The following is a 20,786-nucleotide window of genomic DNA, read 5'->3' as shown; positions in this document are numbered from 1 at the left end:
TCTCTCTCTCTCACCCGATGCAAATCCATTGTCAGCTCAGGCGCTGAGAGCTGATTAATGAGGGGTGAAGGGGTTTGGCAGGTTGGTTTCTGTTTAAAAATTAATTCTCTCGGTTTGCAAGGTTGTGCTCAGTGCTCTGCCTTCATTTTGTGTGACTGTGTCTGTGCTGTCTCTGCAGCTGCACCCTCCCCACCTGCTTTAATCCCTTCCCTCCACAGGCTGAAGAGATGGCCACGGCAGAGCCCCTGAGTGCCCTCTCTCGGTGGTACCTCTACGCTATCCACGGCTATTTCTGCGAGGTGATGTTCACAGCAGCTTGGGATTTTGTGGTGCATTTCAACTGGAAGTTCCCTGGAGTCACCAGCGTCTGGGCCCTTTTCATCTATGGAACCTCCATGCTGATAGTGGAGCAAATGTACCTTTACCTGAGGGACAGGTGCCACACTGTTACCCGCTGCCTCGTCTACACCGTCTGGACCTATCTCTGGGAGTTCTGTACAGGCTACATCTTACACCAGTTCAACGCCTGCCCCTGGGACTACTCTCAGTTTGAGTTTGACTTCATGGGTCTGATCACCCTGGAGTACGCCATCCCCTGGTTCTGCGCCTCCTTCATTATGGAGAAGCTGGTCATCAGGAACACCCTGAGGCTCCGCTTCGAGCCCCACCTCGAAGCTGCCTCGGGCACCCTGCAGCCGAGCGACTTCGTGGCAAACGGCTACCTCAAATCCGACTGAGAACCTGGCTGTGCAATGCTGTACTTTGATCGTCAAAGGGGAGGTCATGGGTAGGACAGGGCTTGTGCCGTCTCCCCCAGGAATGACTCTGCCGAGATAGTCTGCTGGGAAGATCGCACCAGGTAAGTTTCAATTAACTTGGAAGTCAGTGTTGAGCCGGCAATGTTTCCCAGGGACCGTAAAACCCCGGGCTCTTGTCACTAACATGGAACCAAACATGCCCAGAGTTCTTCAGGACTGGTCCAGAACGAACCTTGTAGGTTAAGTGCGTAGGATGGGGAAATGTTACACTGTGCAGGGCAGCCAATTTTCAACTTAAATCCTATTGTCTTGTCAAATATATGGGGCTACTGGCAGCTCCACGCTTCTTTCCCTTCGCTTCCCGTCCCTTCCCATCCTCTCCTTTCCAGCCAACTCAATTGTTCCCTTCAACATTTCCCTCTCCTCAATTCAGCTCCCTCTCTCTGTCAAGAGACCTCCACTGAACTTCTAGGAATAGCTATGGCACCATTTCATTGTATCCATCCGCTGTGGGCCACAGGAACCCACAGCACCAGGCCTAGAGCCCATAGTGCCAATCCCAGAGAACCTGGCATCAGAGGGACTCATGCACCCAGGCATCTGGGACAAGTACAGTACGGATCATGTTGGATCAGGTCCGATCTTCTGATGAACCCAGATAAAGGAACACATACTCCCTACACTCAGGTATACACGTTGACGGGCAAGGACCTGCCATTAATAACTGGGTACAGTACTGCTGGATACAGGCATAACTGTGTAACACTGGGGTACAGTACTGACAGGGATTGGCCTGTCACTGTATAATACTGGGGTACAGTACTGGTGGGGATGCGTCTGTCACTGTATAACACTGGGGTACAGTACTGGTGGGGATGGGTCTGTCACTGTATAACACTGGGGTACAGTACTGGTGGGGATGGGTCTGTCACTGTATAACACTGGGGTACAGTACTGGTGGGGATGCGTCTGTCACTGTATAACACCGGGGTACAGTACTGGTGGGGATGGGTCTGTCACTGTATAACACTGGGGTACAGTACTGACAGGGATGGGTCTGTCACTGTATAACACTGGGGTACAGTACTGGTGGGGATGGGTCTGTCACTGTATAACACTGGGGTACAGTACTGACAGGGATGGGTCTGTCACTGTATAACACTGGGGTACAGTACTGGTGGGGATGCGTCTGTCACTGTATAACACTGGGGTACAGTACTGACAGGGATGGGTCTGTCACTGTATAACACTGGGGTACAGTACTGGTGGGGATGGGTCTGTCACTGTATAACACTGGGGTACAGTACTGACAGGGATGGGTCTGTCACTGTATAACACTGGGGTACAGTACTGGTGGGGATGGGTCTGTCACTGTATAACACTGGGGTACAGTACTGACAGGGATGGGTCTGTCACTGTATAACACTGGGGTACAGTACTGGTGGGGATGGGTCTGTCACTGTATAATACTGGGGTACAGTACTGGTGGGGATGGGTCTGTCACTGTATAACACTGGGGTACAGTACTGGTGGGGATGGGTCTGTCACTGTATAACACTGGGGTACAGTACTGGTGGGGATGGGTCTGTCACTGTATAACACCGGGGTACAATACTGGTGGGGATGGGTCTGTCACTGTATAACACTGGGGTACAGTACTGGTGGGGTTGGGTCTGTCACTGTATAACTCTGGGGTACAGTACTGGTGGGGATAGGTTTGTCACTGTATAACACTGGGGTACAGTACTGGTGGGGATGGGTCTGTCACTGTATAACACCGGGGTACAATACTGGTGGGGATGGGTCTGTCACTGTATAACACTGGGGTACAGTACTGGTGGGGTTGGGTCTGTCACTGTATAACTCTGGGGTACAGTACTGGTGGGGATAGGTTTGTCACTGTATAACACTGGGGTACAGTACTGGTGGGGATAGGTCTGTCACTGTATAACACAGGGGTACAGTACTGACAGGGATGGGTCTGTCACTGTATAACATTGGGGAACAGTACTGACAGGGATGGGTCTGTCACTGTATAACACTGGGGTACAATACTGACAGGGATGGGTCTGTCACTGTATAACACTGGGGTACAGTACTGGTGGGGATGGGTCTGTCACTGTATAACACTGGGGTACAGTACTGACAGGGATGGGTCTGTCACTGTATAACACTGGGGAACAGTACTGACAGGGATGGGTCTGTCACTGTATAACACTGGGGTACAATACTGACAGGGATGGGTCTGTCACTGTATAACACAGGGGTACAGTACTGACAGGGATGGGTCTGTCACTGTATAACACTGGGGAACAGTACTGACAGGGATGGGTCTGTCACTGTATAACACTGGGGTACAATACTGACAGGGATGGGTCTGTCACTGTATAACACTGGGGTACAGTACTGGTGGGGATGGGTCTGTCACTGTATAACACTGGGGTACAGTACTGACAGGGATGGGTCTGTCACTGTATAACACTGGGGAACAGTACTGACAGGGATGGGTCTGTCACTGTATAACACTGGGGTACAATACTGACAGGGATGGGTCTGTCACTGTATAACACTGGGGTACAGTACTGGTGGGGATGGGTCTGTCACTGTATAACACTGGGGTACAGTACTGACAGGGATGGGTCTGTCACTGTATAACACTGGGGTACAGTACTGACAGGGATGGGTCTGTCACTGTATAACACTGGGGTACAGTACTGGTGGGGATGGGTCTGTCACTGTATAACACTGGGGTACAGTACTGACAGGGATGGGTCTGACACTGTATAACACTGGGGTACAGTACTGACAGGGATGGGTCTGTCACTGTATAACACTGGGGTACAGTACTGGTGGGGATGGGTCTGTCACTGTATAACACTGGGGTACAGTACTGGTGGGGATGGGTCTGTCACTGTATAACACTGGGGTACAGTACTGACAGGGATGGGTCTGTCACTGTATAACACTGGGGTACAGTACTGGTGGGGATGCGTCTGTCACTGTATAACACCGGGGTACAGTACTGGTGGGGATGGGTCTGTCACTGTATAACACTGGGGTACAGTACTGGTGGGGATGGGTCTGTCACGGTATAACACCGGGGTACAGTACTGGTGGGGATGGGTCTGTCACTGTATAACACTGGGGTACAGTACTGGTGGGGATGGGTCTGTCACTGTATAACACTGGGGTACAGTACTGGTGGGGATGGGTCTGTCACGGTATAACACCGGGGTACAGTACTGGTGGGGATGGGTTTGTCACTGTATAACACTGGGGTACAGTACTGGTGGGGATGGGTCTGTCACTGTATAACACTGGGGTACAGTACTGGTGGGGATGGGTCTGTCACTGTATAACACTGGGGTACAGTACTGGTGGGGGTGGATCTGTCACTGTATAACACTGGGGTACAGTACTGGTGGGGATGGGTCTGTCACTGTATAACACTGGGGTACAGTACTGGTGGGGATGGGTCTGTCACTGTATAACACTGGGGTACAGTACTGGTGGGGATGGGTCTGTCACGGTATAACACCGGGGTACAGTACTGGTGGGGATGGGTTTGTCACTGTATAACACTGGGGTACAGTACTGGTGGGGATGGGTCTGTCACTGTATAACACTGGGGTACAGTACTGGTGGGGATGGGTCTGTCACTGTATAACACTGGGGTACAGTACTGGTGGGGGTGGATCTGTCACTGTATAACACTGGGGTACAGTACTGGTGGGGATGGGTCTGTCACTGTATAACACTGGGGTACAGTACTGGTGGGGATGGGTCTGTCACTGTATAACACTGGGGTACAGTACTGGTGGGGATGGGTCTGTCACTGTATAACACTGGGGTACAGTACTGGTGGGGATGGGTCTGTCACTGTATAACACTGGGGTACAGTACTGACAGGGATGGGTCTGTCACTGTATAACACTGGGGTACAGTACTGACAGGGATAGGTCTGTCACTGTATAACACTGGGGTACAGTACTGGTGGGGATGGGTCTGTCACTGTATAACACTGGGGTACAGTACTGGTGGGGATGGGTCTGTCACTGTATAACACTGGGGTACAGTACTGACAGGGATGGGTCTGTCACTGTATAACACTGGGGTACAGTACTGACAGGGATGGGTCTGTCACTGTATAACACTGGGGTACAGTACTGGTGGGGATGGGTCTGTCACTGTATAACACTGGGGTACAGTACTGACAGGGATGGGTCTGTCACTGTATAACACTGGGGTACAGTACTGACAGGGATGGGTCTGTCACTGTATAACACTGGGGTACAGTACTGGTGGGGATGGGTTTGTCACTGTATAACACTGGGGTACAGTACTGGTGGGGATGGGTCTGTCACTGTATAACACTGGGGTACAGTACTGGTGGGGATGGGTCTGTCACTGTATAACACCGGGGTACAGTACTGGTGGGGGTGGATCTGTCACTGTATAACACTGGGGTACAGTACCGATGGGGATGGGTCTGTCACTGTATAACACTGTGGTACAGTACTGGTGGGGATGGGTCTGTCACTGTATAATACTGGGGTACAGTACTGACAGGGATGGGTCTGTCACTGTATAACACTGGGGTACAGTACTGACAGGGATGGGTCTGTCACTGTATAACACTGGGGTACAGTACTGGTGGGGATGGGTCTGTCACTGTATAATACTGGGGTACAGTACTGACAGGGATGGGTCTGTCACTGTATAACACTGGGGTACAGTACTGGTGGGGATGGGTCTGTCACTGTATAACACTGGGGTACAGTACTGGTGGGGATGGGTCTGTCACTGTATAACACTGGGGTACAGTACTGACAGGGATGGGTCTGTCACTGTATAACACTGGGGTACAATACTGGTGGGGATGGGTCTGTCACTGTATAACACTGGGGTACAGTACTGGTGGGGATGGGTCTGTCACTGTATAACACTGGGATACAGTACTGACAGGGATTGGTCTGTCACTGTATAACACTGGGGTACAGTACTGGTGGGGATGGGTCTGTCACTGTATAATACTGGGGTACAGTACTGACAGGGATGGGTCTGTCACTGTATAACACTGGGGTACAGTACTGGTGGGGATGCGTCTGTCACTGTATAATACTGGGGTACAGTACTGACAGGGATGGGTCTGTCACTGTATAATACTGGGGTACAGTACTGGTGGGGATGGGTCTGTCACTGTATAACACTGGGGTACAGTACTGGTGGGGATGGGTCTGTCACTGTATAACACTGGGGTACAATACTGGTGGGGACGGGTCTGTCACTGTATAACACTGGGGTACAGTACTGGTGGGGATGGGTCTGTCACTGTATAACACTGGGGTACAGTACTGGTGGGAATGGGACTGTCTCTGTATAACACTGGGGTACAGTACTGGTGGGGATGGGTCTGTCTCTGTATAACACTGGGGTACAGTACTGGTGGGAATGGGACTGTCTCTGTATAACACTGGGGTACAGTACTGACAGGGATGGGTCTGTCACTGTATAACACTGGGGTACAGTACTGGTGGGGATGGGTCTGTCACTGTATAACACTGGGGTACAGTACTGGTGGGGATGGGTCTGTCACTGTATAACACTGGGGTACAGTACTGGTGGGGATGGGTCTGTCACTGTGTAACACTGGTGTACAGTACTGACAGGGATGGGTCTGTCACTGTATAACACGGGTACAGTACTGACAGGGAAGGGTCTGTCACTGTATAACACTGTGGTACAGTACTGGTGGGGATGGGTCTGTCACTGTATAACACTGGGGTACAGTACTGACAGGGATGGGTCTGTCACTGTATAACACTGGGGTACAGTACTGGTGGGGATGCGTCTGTCACTGTATAACACTGGGGTACAGTACTGGTGGGGATGGGTCTGTCACTGTATAACACTGGGGTACAGTACTGGTGGGGATGGGTCTGTCACTGTATAACACTGGGGTACAGTACTGGTGGGGATGCGTCTGTCACTGTATAACACCGGGGTACAGTACTGGTGGGGATGCGTCTGTCACTGTATAACACTGGGGTACAGTACTGACAGGGATGGGTCTGTCACTGTATAACACTGGGGTACAGTACTGGTGGGGATGGGTCTGTCACTGTATAACACTGGGGTACAGTACTGACAGGGATGGGTCTGTCACTGTATAACACTGGGGTACAGTACTGACAGGGATGGGTCTGTCACTGTATAACACTGGGGTACAGTACTGGTGGGGATGGGTCTGTCACTGTATAATACTGGGGTACAGTACTGACAGGGATGGGTCTGTCACTGTATAACACTGGGGTACAGTACTGGTGGGGATAGGTCTGTCACTGTATAACACAGGGGTACAGTACTGACAGGGAAGGGTCTGTCACTGTATAACACTGGGATACAGTACTGGTGGGGGTGGGACTGTCACTGTATAACACAGGGGTACAGTACTGACAGGGATGGGTCTGTCACTGTATAACACTGGGGTACAGTACTGGTGGGGATGGGTCTGTCACTGTGTAACACTGGGGTACAGTACTGGTGGGGATGGGACTGTCACTGTATAACACTGGGGTACAGTACTGGTGGGGATGGGTCTGTCACTGTATAACACCGGGGTACAGTACTGGTGGGGATGGGTCTGTCACTGTATAATACTGGGGTACAGTACTGGTGGGGATGGGTCTGTCACTGTATAACACAGGGGTACAGTACTGACAGGGAAGGGTCTGTCACTGTATAACACTGGGGTACAGTACTGACAGGGATGGGTCTGTCACTGTATAATACTGGGGTACAGTACTGACAGGGATGGGTCTGTCACTGTATAACACTGGGGTACAATACTGGTGGGGATGGGTTTGTCACGGTATAACACTGGGGTACAGTACTGGTGGGGATGGGTCTGTCACTGTATAACACAGGGGTACAGTACTGACAGGGAAGGGTCTGTCACTGTATAACCCTGGGGTACAGTACTGACAGGGATGGGTCTGTCACTGTATAATACTGGGGTACAGTACTGACAGGGATGGGTCTGTCACTGTATAACACTGGGGTACAGTACTGGTGGGGATGGGACTGTCACTGTATAACACTGGGGTACAGTACTGGTGGGGATGGGTCTGTCACTGTATAACACCGGGGTACAGTACTGGTGGGGATGGGTCTGTCACTGTATAATACTGGGGTACAGTACTGGTGGGGATGGGTCTGTCACTGTATAACACAGGGGTACAGTACTGACAGGGAAGGGTCTGTCACTGTATAACACTGGGGTACAGTACTGACAGGGATGGGTCTGTCACTGTATAACACTGGGGTACAGTACTGACAGGGATTGGTCTGTCACTGTATAACACTGGGGTACAGTACTGGTGGGGATGGGACTGTCACTGTATAACACTGGGGTACAGTACTGACAGGGATGGGTCTGTCACTGTATAATACTGGGGTACAGTACTGACAGGGATGGGTCTGTCACTGTATAACACTGGGGTACAATACTGGTGGGGATGGGTTTGTCACTGTATAACACTGGGGTACAGTACTGGTGGGGATGGGACTGTCACTGTATAACACTGGGGTACAGTACTGACAGGGATGGGTCTATCACTGTATAACACTGGGGTACAGTACTGACAGGGATTGGTCTGTCACTGTATAACACTGGGGTACAGTACTGACAGGGATTGGTCTGTCACTGTATAACACTGGGGTACAGTACTGGTGGGGATGGGACTGTCACTGTATAACACTGGGGTACAATACTGGTGGGGGTGGATCTGTCACTGTATAACACTGGGGTACAGTACTGGTGGGGATGGGTCTGTCACTGTATAACACCGGGGTACAGTACTGGTGGGGATGGGTCTGTCACGGTATAACACTGGGGTACAGTACTGGTGGGGATGGGTCTGTCACTGTATAACACTGGGGTACAGTACTGGTGGGGATGGGTCTGTCACTGTATAACACTGGGGTACAGTACTGGTGGGGAAGGGTCTGTCACTGTATAACACTGGGGTACAGTACTGGTGGGGATGGGACTGTCACTGTATAACACTGGGGTACAGTACTGGTGGGGATGCGTCTGTCACTGTATAATACTGGGGTACAGTACTGACAGGGAAGGGTCTGTCACTGTATAACACTGGGGTACAGTACTGGTGGGGATGGGACTGTCACTGTATAACACTGGGGTACAGTACTGGTGGGGATGGGTCTGTCACTGTATAATACTGGGGTACAGTACTGACAGGGATGGGTCTGTCACTGTATAACACTGGGGTACAGTACTGGTGGGGATGGGTCTGTCACTGTATAACACTGGGGTACAGTACTGGTGGGGATGGGTCTGTCACTGTATAACACTGGGGTACAGTACTGGTGGGGATGGGTCTGTCACTGTATAATACTGGGGTACAGTACTGACAGGGATGGGTCTGTCACTGTATAACACTGGGGTACAGTACTGGTGGGGATGGGTCTGTCACTGTATAACACTGGGGTACAGTACTGGTGGGGATGGGTCTGTCACTGTGTAACACTGGGGTACAGTACTGGTGGGGATGGGTCTGTCACTGTATAACACTGGGGTACAGTACTGGTGGGGATGGGTCTGTCACTGTGTAACACTGGGGTACAGTACTGGTGGGGATGCGTCTGTCACTGTATAATACTGGGGTACAGTACTGGTGGGGATGGGTCTGTCACTGTATAACACTGGGGTACAGTACTGGTGGGGATGGGTCTGTCACTGTGTAACACTGGGGTACAGTACTGGTGGGGATGGGTCTGTCACTGTATAACACTGGGGTACAGTACTGGTGGGGATAGGTCTGTCACTGTATAACACTGGGGTACAGTACTGGTGGGGATGGGTCTGTCACTGTATAACACCGGGGTACAGTACTGGTGGGGATGGGTCTGTCACTGTATAACACTGGGGTACAATACTGGTGGGGATGGGTCTGTCACGGTATAACACTGGGGTACAGTACTGACAGGGATGGGTCTGTCACTGTATAACACTGGGGTACAGTACTGACAGGGATTGGTCTGTCACTGTATAACACCGGGGTACAGTACTGGTGGGGATGGGACTGTCACTGTATAACACTGGGGTACAATACTGGTGGGGGTGGATCTGTCACTGTATAACACTGGGGTACAGTACTGGTGTGGATTGGTCTGTCACTGTATAACACTGGGGTACAGTACTGGTGGGGATGGGTCTGTCACTGTATAACACCGGGGTACAGTACTGGTGGGGATGGGACTGTCACTGTATAACACTGGGGTACAGTACTGACAGGGATGGGTCTATCACTGTATAACACTGGGGTACAGTACTGACAGGGATGGGTCTGTCACTGTATAATACTGGGGTACAGTACTGACAGGGATGGGTCTGTCACTGTATAACACTGGGGTACAGTACTGGTGGGGATGCATCTGTCACTGTATAACACTGGGGTACAGTACTGACAGGGATGGGTCTGTCACTGTATAACATTGGGGTACAGTACTGGTGGGGATGGGTCTGTCACTGTGTAACACTGGGGTACAATACTGGTGGGGGTGGATCTGTCACTGTATAATACTGGGGTACAGTACTGGTGGGGATGGGTCTGTCACTGTATAACACTGGGGTACAGTACTGGTGGGAATGGGACTGTCTCTGTATAACACTGGGGTACAGTACTGGTGGGAATGGGACTGTCTCTGTATAACACTGGGGTACAGTACTGACAGGGATGGGTCTGTCACTGTATAACACTGGGGTACAGTACTGGTGGGGATGGGTCTGTCACTGTATAACACTGGGGTACAGTACTGGTGGGGATGGGTCTGTCACTGTATAACACTGGGGTACAGTACTGGTGGGGATGGGTCTGTCACTGTATAACACTGGTGTACAGTACTGACAGGGATGGGTCTGTCACTGTATAACACGGGTACAGTACTGACAGGGAAGGGTCTGTCACTGTATAATACTGGGGTACAGTACTGGTGGGGATGGGTCTGTCACTGTGTAACACTGGTGTACAGTACTGACAGGGATGGGTCTGTCACTGTATAACACGGGTACAGTACTGACAGGGAAGGGTCTGTCACTGTATAATACTGGGGTACAGTACTGGTGGGGATGCGTCTGTCACTGTATAACACTGGGGTACAGTACTGGTGGGGATGGTTCTGTCACTGTATAATACTGGGGTACAGTACTGACAGGGATGGGTCTGTCACTGTATAACACTGGGGTACAGTACTGGTGGGGATGGGTCTATCACTGTATAACACTGGGGTACAGTACTGGTGGGGATGGGTCTGTCACTGTATAATACTGGGGTACAGTACTGGTGGGGATGGGTCTATCACTGTATAACACTGGGGTACAGTACTGGTGGGGATGGGTCTGTCACTGTATAATACTGGGGTACAGTACTGGTGGGGATGGGTCTGTCACTGTATAACACTGGGGTACAGTACTGGTGGGGATGGGTCTGTCACTGTATAACACTGGGGTACAGTACTGGTGGGGATGCGTCTGTCACTGTATAACACTGGGGTACAGTACTGACAGGGTTGGGTCTGTCACTGTATAACTGGTACAGGTGAGGACATATTTGCAGCTTTGCATCAGTGGTTGAGCTGTGGCAACGGGGACAGGAGAATGAAAGGTGTGGCATGTACAGCCCTGGGCGTATTTGTTGGAGAGGCGGGAATGTGGGCGTTATGGTTAGGGATGAGGAGGCAGAGGTTGGAACAGTGAATGAATAAGAAACTTGTGAGTGGGGTCAGTGACTGTGGGCAGCGAGGGAGCTGTGAGGAATGGGGCTGTGGGGAGCAAGGACAGAAATGCAGGTATAATGCAGGTGTATCTTTAACCCGAGGTGGTTATGTATGACAAGGGAAAGCACAGTCTTTGTGAGTGTCTCCTGGAAGAAGACTGGGGTTGTAATTCCTGCAGAAGAGGGTGCGCTTCTGGGTCGTCGAATGGTCACAGATCAAGCAGGAGGTGTCTGTGCTCTTTAAGGGTCAGATGAAGCAGAGACAATATGAAATGTTTTTACGAGGGTAGACTGGCTGCTTCTGTGGAGCATGTTATCCTGGGTGGGGTGTTTCGAACCTGGGATCACCGGTTCAAGTTAAGTGATTAATGACAAAAATGATATGAAATGTCTCCATCCAGTCCTCCATTAGGACGCTAGATAGTTTCAGAGTAAATTCAAGACAAGTTGATAGACTTTTGGATGTTGAGGAAATCAGGGGATGTGTGGTTGATGCTGAAAAGAGATCCTGAGGTAGAAGATCAGCCATTAGCAGGCACAGTAGGCTGAATGGTTCATTCCAGCTCCTGTTTATGTTCTTAATTGAATTATTGAGACTAGTGTTGTCAGGACAGGGATGTACTTAACAAGGAGAGAGGAGTGATGTGTTGGTTGAGTGCACGGAGCAAGGGAAGTAAGACATGTAGGAGTAGTTCTGCCAAGAATCACATTTGGATGTGATGCGCAGGATTTTGGCAGCTCTGCACATGTTGCCCCTGTATGTATCTCTCCAACCTCATGTGGACTGAGTCCTGGGCTGGTCCTGAGCTCAATGATTCTAGGATGCTTTGTTGTTCAAAGTAACCCAACATACATAAGGCACGGGGATTTGCGTGTCAGTGACAACGACTGCCGTCTCACTGTTGACTGAATTCATTGAAACCCACCAGTGTGATCCTCCCAGTCAGCATTTCTGGGAGTGTTGGCAAAGTCAAGGGAGCCTTGCTCATGTCAGCAGGCATGTATTGGCAACGACCCTTGCTTGAGATGAGAAGTCCCACCCATGACCTGCCCCTTTTGTTTGAAGCACACTGTCGGCAATTTCGGTCATTTTTGTTTTTGGGTTTATTTGCATTCACCAGGAAACCAGCAAAGAACAAGAACATATTTCTTTCCAAGCATGGAGCTCAAACTCCATCTATGTCAGGAAAATAATATGAGAAAAGAAGCTGTCCAATATCGATCTCATACTTCATTATGAAATAAAGGAAATACCTTATAATAAGGAACCAGTGGCAACTTCACCTCTGCTTTCTCTGGTTAAAATGGTAGATTGGTGTTGCAATGCATAGTTAGAGCCCAATCCTTATATTTGAAGACTTTTTGCTGGCTTAGGGTAGCTGTTGGTGATACTGGGAATTCAATGCTGCAGCTGGTCAAATCCAGCCAGACAATGAGTGGAGGTCAGCCAACTGTTCCTACCCTCATCGGCACCTCATCTCTCACTCGGTGCACTTTAGAGGAGATTTTACAAGTTAGACAATTTCTGGCAATATTCACAGGAAGGAGAGTTCGGAAACTAATTTAAAAATAATTCAGCTACTTGAGTGCTTGTTATGAGGTACTGTATATATTCATCCTGAAAAGTTGAGACTACGTCAGTTGAAATTCTTCTAACCTCAAGCTCAATCTAAAAGCTATTGCCTAGAAATTCCTTCAAGTAACTCCAAAAGAAAAAGAAACAGCACTGTGTAGCTGAAAGCCAGATTCGAATAATCAACGCTCATTTTTGGGTGACTTAATGCCCGTCAAGAAATTTGACTCGTGAATTTTTGGTAGAATTTCTATTCACGTGACCATCTTTTCCACCAGCAGGTCAAGCAACAGGCAAAATTCACCTCCAGTGTGACTGATTTAGTAAAAACCATGAGTAGAAAGGAACTGTCAGATCTCAGACCAGAGAAATGGCAGTTCACATCTACTCATAGATTTTACTGTTTCCTTTGAAACTGTTCTACTTAAAGGGTTTGTGTAAAATCACCCTTGGCTTTGTTTTTACAGAGATCTGTGAGCTTCTGCAACCTTGAACCTTGCTTGTGGGCTGGACTGCTTTGCCCATAGAGGTCAAGACCATGCTCACCCTCACCCTGTTAGTCTCAGGACCATTCCCAGTTGTTGCTGCTGCTGCCCTTCTCTGCATCTCACTGTTGCTATTGATGAATGCATTGGAAAGGTCACCCAACTTCCATGCTGAAGGGGAGAATTATGGAATCACAGAAAACTTATGAATCCTGTGGCCTTTTGTCTAATTATGCCTGTGCTGGCTACAATGAGCCCGATGCCAGTGTCCAGCACTAGGCACAAGTCACAGCACTTCAAGAACACAACTAAGTAACATTTCAATACGATAAGGATTTCTGCTTCTACCAAACTTTCAGGCAGTGAATTCAGACCACTCTCTGGGCTTCCTCCCCAGTCTTCCTACCAATGACTTGAAATCTGTGTTATCTGTTTTTTGAGCCCTTTGATAAGGGGAATAGATCCTTGCTCAAGGATCTATGAAGGATACTCATTATGCTCAGTTTTGTCTTCCCCTAGCTTCTTTGGTTTCAAAGAAAGTGCCTGTGGCTTATTCAGTCATTCCTCGTAGCCACAATGTTCAATTCCTGGCCACATCCTTATAAATGTGCTGTGCATCATTCCCAGCACAAATCTTCCCTGTCACATGAGCACAACTATATCCAGTACACTTCTAAGGTTCATTTAACAGCAAAGAATGTATACAGTGTATAACCTGAAATTTGTACTCCTCACAGACACCTGCAAGACAAGAAACCCCATAGAATGAATGGTAGAAACATGGAGCCACAAAGCCCCCCCCCCCACCTCATTCCAATTATTTACGTCCACAGAAATGGAGAGTATGAGCACAGGCTCTTGATTGCATTGCACGCTTCCCTAATGTGTAGGTAGTCAGTGATTGTACCTGTGTGGTATTAATCCTTATGAAAAACTCCCTGGTAATATCCTACCATGACCATTCGGTTGTAGCCCTTGTGGATACTTGTGGCCCCCTAGTCCTAAGAAAATGCCTCATCCTTTCATGAGTCTGCTTAGCTCCCTTTGAATGCTTGCGAGTACCATCCTAGAATCAGTGATAGAAAGATACAGCACAGAAACAAGCCCTTTAGCCTACCAAAAATGGCAAGGGTGGCAGGCATCAATGTAATCCCATTTTGTTATCAGCTTCCCCCTTCCCCAGATTATATAATTCACTGGCAATTTACTGTAGCTAATTAACTTAGCAACCTGCAAGTCTTTGTGGTAGGGAAGAGAGAACGTGCAAGCTCCACACTGACAGAGGCTGAGATCAGGAGCCAGCACTGGTCGCTGGTACTGTGAGGCAGCAGCTGCACAACTGCCCCATCGCTTGCTGACACTGCAGCATCCACTCATTAAGCAGCAACATTACGTCGTCAGCTGGAGAAGTTTCTTTTTGTTGTCAGACTGTATGTCCCCTTAGGAGTTGTTTGCCAAGGTGGCATCCACACGGTTTAAAGTTGGTTTTGGTGAGAAATAGTTCAGGAGTTGCACTGAGCTAAAACTGACAGTGCAGTTTTACACAGAAAGTTCCAACAATGCTATTCTGTGAACCTTGCAACTGAACTTGTAAACTTAATGAGGCTTTTATAGAAACAGTGTTATGATAACTCTACTCTTCTATCTTTAAAAGGTGATTGAGTACAGACCTCAGGGGTTGTCTTTCAAATGAGTTTAAATCAGAGTATTGTGTGCTTGGACATAAAATATTCCATGGCTCTATTTAAGGCTGAGCTGGAGAGCTCTTCACGATGTCTTAGTCAATACCTTTCAGCCAAATTCACAGATAAATTATCTGGTCATTGCTAATTATTATCTGTCAGACATTTTTTATAGAATGGCTGCCAAAGATCCAAATCAGAGCAGTGACCACACTTGAATAAAAGAGGCATTTAACTTAGTTGAAAAGAAAGGGTAATTTTCTAGGTTAGACTTGGAATAGAAAAGGTCAATCCAATTGAAAGAATTTGATGAAGAAACCAAAGAAAAAGTATTTCTCCTGCTGCTAAGATCATGACTTAGACTTTTACAAATTTGTTCAAGGGAAGTGGATGTCACTGGATTGTCTACCTCTGACCTGAGGAGGTACAGTAGTTGAGAACGAACCATGTTGGCTGCATGGACAGAGGGAAACTGTTCCCAAAAGTGAATGGTTCATAGACATAGCCTTGCTTTTTTTTTTAAACTTTGGGAAAAAGATAGAAGGGAATGCCATTTTCATTTTTTTTTAATACAATGAGTGGTTCTGATCTGGGACTCATCGCCTGTTGGAATGGTGGAAGCAGTATCAGTCGGGATTTTCACAAGGGACTGGGAGAAATGGGCCTGACAGGAATGCCACATTTGCAGCTGGCAATGATCTGATAGGCTATAACAACTCTACAATCAAAACACCTTACACCCAATGTGCTATGGTACCCCCACCCCACCTCCCTCTTCCAGCAAAGGCTGAGCCACTGAATATGCAGCAACAGATAGAGAAAAAGGGGAGACTTTGAAGATGAAGTAAATGGCAGTCATACAAAAATGAAGGTTTTTCAGTTGGTTGGCTTTGACTAACCTAAGCAACAGAAGTGATAAAATTTGCTGCATGCCAATACTTGTCTCCTGCGCAGAATAGAAGACAGCTCCTAAAATGAATAGATTTAGCCAGACTGTATCTCCAACTGGATTGAATGTGGTAATTAATCATTCTCAGGATGATATTTCATTTGATCTGGTTTTCTCTTCTCTCTCTTTCTATGATGTGGACCCATGTTGTGTTGAGAAACAGCTAGGTGTCAGCACTGAGATGAAGTTATTACCCTGGGCAGAAGCTGTACCTCTGAAGTTAGAGCTAATTAATTTCTAAGTAGAATTCTCAGGAAATAATCCCATCCAGGTTGTTTAAAAATGAGATTTACATGGAAATAGATCCATAGATTCAGCTGGATGGTGTCAGTGTTCATGGTCCACTCAACCATCCTCCCAGCCCTCCTCATCTGTCCTTGTCAGCAAATTGCTATTTCTTTTTATTTTTGCCTTATTCAATTAACTGCTTTAGCCTGAAATGCATTTAGGGAATTCTCTTTCAATTCATTCATCAGATGCAGACAAGGCCAATGTATATAGACCATCCTGAGTAACCTTTGCGAGGTGGAGAGGCAGCCAGTGTTTTGGTTAAATTGGCAGCATCTGCATATTCTGAGGGAACCAAAATGTTTGCTTCTGCATCTGGCCTGATAAAGTGCATAGAGGCAGCACTGTTGGTTAAAACGATAAGCCACAGGAAGCTAGTTTGGTGTGGATTTTACAGCAGTCTAATATGGAGTTTTAAAAATAAGTTTTGGCCAATTCCATTGCCATTGAGTTACAAAAAATCTTGTAAATTTAGAGTGCATTCAGTCAGATTCTGTGGCCTAATGTAGCCCAAAACAATCACTGACCAGCCATGAGTGTGGCAGAGGCCCCTTGGGGAGTCTCAGATCGGAGGAAATCTTGCTTCCAAGATAACTAATGAGCTCAGCATGCAGCCTGCATTCCTTCCATCTTTTAAACTGGTGCTCCTGACACATATTTCTAGGGTACTCAATACCATCCCAAATGCACTGAATCGTTGCCGGGGAATGCCACAGATCATCACCCTTTATGATGAGACTCTGAACAACATCTTTCAATCTCTCTCTGGGTCTACAGTAATCTCTTGTTGTGACAGAGATCAATAGAGTCTGTTCCAGGAAGGTCTGATGTCAAGCATGCGAATGATAAGTCTATGCTCTGGAGCAGACTCAATTTAATCAAGACTTCATTTCTGGAGATGTTGGCCTGGGTAAGGATACTGATATTAGTTTACTTTCTCTGATGACATAGTTGGAGGATTTTATTGAGATAACACCAGGGCTATCTCTCCAGTGTTATCAAGGTAATTGGTAAAGGTAGTCCAAAGAACAGGAATCATTGCTTCCTGATAAACCAGATTTGAGGTCTTAATTTTTAAAGACTCATTTTCTCAAAAAACCAAAGGCTTGTGTTATAATACTGAAGGATTGGTGAATTACAATACTGGTGCATGCTTTCGCTGGAAAATCACTCTCAAAGTGTGAGAATGTTTGTAGACTGCCTTGCACACCATCTACAAATTGTCAACCAAGGGAATTAACTGATTCAATTTCTGAATAGTTAATAAACAATTAGCTGCCTCTAGATTCTGAATTAGTCCTGTGTGACAAGTGCTAGATTAGGCTGCAAGTCCGGCATGCAGACAAAAATTTGTCCTTTTGTCTAATGACTCATAGCAAAAATAAGCTATGAGCAACTAAATTAGATATTGAACTGTTCTGAAATGTTTCTTTTCACTGGTAACTATGATTAACTTGAGATTGGGGCTGTTATGTAGTTTTTTTTTCTGAAAGCCCCGGGATCTTTTGGCTGGTCTAGTTTTGGTCTAACACCAGGATCTGATGGATATTATAAGCGAGAAGCTGAGGGTGCTGCTTGATGCCTGAGAGATCATGAAGGTCGACATCCTGTTCAACCACCTGCCGCATGATGAGACAAGGGCCATGGTGAGAGGTGTCTGCAAACCAATAAGGTTGGCACGTTCACAATGTTCATTGGAGATCTGGACAAAGTTGTCAACCTGCTGTTGACCCTTTTTGACTGGAGTTGAGATTTACCTTGACAACCTGGAGGACGACACCTCTCCTGACAAGCAGGTATGTAGCTTTGATCCTTTCCATACTCTGGAAGGCTTTATCATCTTACATGAGAGCAAGTAATGCTTTTCTGTTATTAGTTGATGCAGTTAGGACACTGGACCAGTAATCCAAGAGTCTGAGGGATGTGCTCAAACTCCACATGACAGCTCCAGTATTTGTATTGAATATCTGGATACGAAACAGGCACTTTGAGCAAAACTGGATGTAAGTGGATTGCCACTGTAACCTGAATGATTCAATTCTGCCTTTTAGGAAACAAAGTCCAATCCTACACCAATGTGGCTGAGCCTTAGCTGCACAGGAAGTGGTCTTAAATTTGCAGTAATGGTTCAGCATCAGACAACAAGGAATGGAAAATCACACCAGTAATCCCCAAAGAAAGTCTGATCAATTGCATTACCATTCATAATTAACAATTTATGCTCATCTAATGGACATGAACTCCAACTCCTGGTTGTAATCATATTCACTGCCCATTTAATTATTAACTGCTGTTAAATATTAACTGAAGTTATTCCAGAGGTGCAGTTTTATCTGAAGTCCAGGTACCTAGTGAATTTAGCCATGAGAGTGAAAATGATAATTACATTTATTCATATATATACTTTGAAGTTACTTAGATCTATGAGCTCCAATGATAGGAGGGAGATCCAAATTGGTTGATGGTAGTTTTCATTTTAGTGTTTTCTTTAAACGTATATATTTTTTTAAAAATCGCCCCTCAAAATCCTATGAATGGAAGACAGCCTCTTCAGAAGCGCACTGGTGAGAATAAACAGAAGAGTGAACAACATGGTTGCAAAGATTATTTATGGCTGAGACTGCTTCTGAGTGGCTTTGCATTGGGCAAACAGAAGGCATCTTTATTCACATGAGATTTGTACTTTGTTTTTCTTACAGTGAAACCTTACTCAATCACCAAAGTCCCTTACAAGATGCAAGAAAATACTGAAGAACTGAATGGAACATGGAAGTGTTTGACACGTTCTGAAACTACCTGATAGATGACAAGCTCCTTGTGAAAACTCATGGAAAAGATTGACTTGGAGGACAAGATTAGGTTGAAAAGCTATTGGCTCCATTGGAGCATCGGCCAGCTGACTACAACCGGAAGCAGAAACTGAAGGATTTAAAATGACAAAACGTTGACCTGGTCATAGTGAGTGCCTCCTCTAATCCTGTTGATACTTGTGGTGTAGCTAGGTCTGTCCACCATAGAGTAATCACATGAAGAATTGAGGCTTTGGGATCTGAAATTAAATGTTCTGCAGAGAATTGAGATCTGTCATGACATTTAAACTGCTGAGGATTCTGACTGGACTGTATTAGTTATAAGAAAAATTGAACAAATTTAGGATTTTTCTTGAGTGCATCAGAGGCTGAGGGGAGACATGATAGATGAATTTAAAATTAAGAGGCTCAGAGATAGTAGATAGAGTCTTTTCCCAGGTAGAAATGTCAAATACTAGAGGGCATATGTTAAAGGTAAGGAGGGAAGAGAGTTAGGAGGTACAGGTATGTGAGCTGAGTTTTTGTTTATACAGAGAGTGGCAGGTATCTGGAATACACTGACTGAGGTAGTGGTAAAAGCAGATACAATAACAATGTTTAAGAGGCATTTAAACAGACACATGAATAGGCAGGGTTTGGGGGATATGGGGATTGACCATATCCCCCAAACATAAAGCATAAAAACAAGAAATAAAAAATAGAACTAATCTTATGTTTGACTGTTCCATGTTCTAAAATGATATTTGCACCTTTATGGAAAAGTACCAAGTTGTAGTTCAGAACTAGTTATGCAGGCAGATGGGATTAGTTTGATTGGCATCATGGTCAGGTAGGCCAAAGGACTATTCCTGGGCTATACTTTTCCATGTTTTATGTGGTTATCAATGTTTTAATTATCACCACTTAACATTCTATTTTACAACTAATGCCCCTATCCCACCAGTTGATGTGAAAAGAGTGTAAAAAGTAACTCCTGCATAACTAGTTCTGAACTACAACTTAGTACTTTTCCATAAAGGTGCAAATATGGAACAGTCAAACATAAGATCAGTTCTATTTTTTTACTTTTTGTTTTTATGCTTAGACAGAGCAGATGATGTGTGGCACAGAACAGATGCCCACGTTTGACTAAATGATCCTTCCTCTGTGTTACAGGTTCCATGTCTGGCATTCTAAATCCTCAGAGGACAGCACTGCTCTTGAAGGGAATTGGACAACTTTTTTTTAACAATAATAGTTTTGCTTTCAATATTGTTTGATTTTATTAAAGAGTAAAATATCTGATCGTGGTGAGAGTGGCAATAATCTTATAGCCAAATAGTGAAATGGAACTTTTGCTCTGAATTACATAATACATATTGGCAAGGGATATTTTTCAGCAGGGAAAACTACTTTCTCTCACAAATCACTCATATCGGTCACTTCCTGCTGTTAACTTTGAT

At 46.7% G+C, this 20,786-nt stretch overlaps 1 protein-coding gene across 2 annotated transcripts; it reads left to right on the top strand.

Annotated features, from left to right (window-relative positions):
- Positions 1-206: 206 nt before the first annotated feature.
- On the top strand, positions 207-20,562 carry LOC140723488 (transmembrane protein 229B-like). Of its 2 annotated transcripts, XM_073038065.1 has the most exons (4): positions 207-859; positions 18,028-18,330; positions 19,234-19,492; positions 20,500-20,562. In XM_073038065.1, the coding sequence occupies exon 1, from the start codon at positions 228-230 to the stop codon at positions 735-737; it is 510 nt and encodes a 169-aa protein (XP_072894166.1). In that variant the 5' UTR covers positions 207-227; the 3' UTR covers positions 738-859; positions 18,028-18,330; positions 19,234-19,492; positions 20,500-20,562. The 2 variants fall into 2 exon arrangements, with proteins under 2 accessions (XP_072894166.1, XP_072894159.1); XM_073038058.1 differs by lacking the exon at positions 18,028-18,330 and having other exon boundaries at positions 228-859.
- The last annotated feature ends 224 nt before the right edge of the window (positions 20,563-20,786 follow it).

Source organism: Hemitrygon akajei, chromosome 3 (genome assembly GCF_048418815.1).
Source record: "Hemitrygon akajei chromosome 3, sHemAka1.3, whole genome shotgun sequence".
NCBI lineage: Eukaryota > Metazoa > Chordata > Chondrichthyes > Myliobatiformes > Dasyatidae > Hemitrygon > Hemitrygon akajei.
Note: the sequence above shows the minus strand (reverse complement) of the source record. Positions and strands in the feature narration are given on the sequence as shown.

Bases quoted from the DNA above. Each gene is read 5' to 3' on its own strand.
- LOC140723488 (XM_073038065.1), top strand. From the start codon at position 228: ATGGCCACGGCAGAGCCCCTGAGTGCCCTCTCTCGGTGGTACCTCTAC.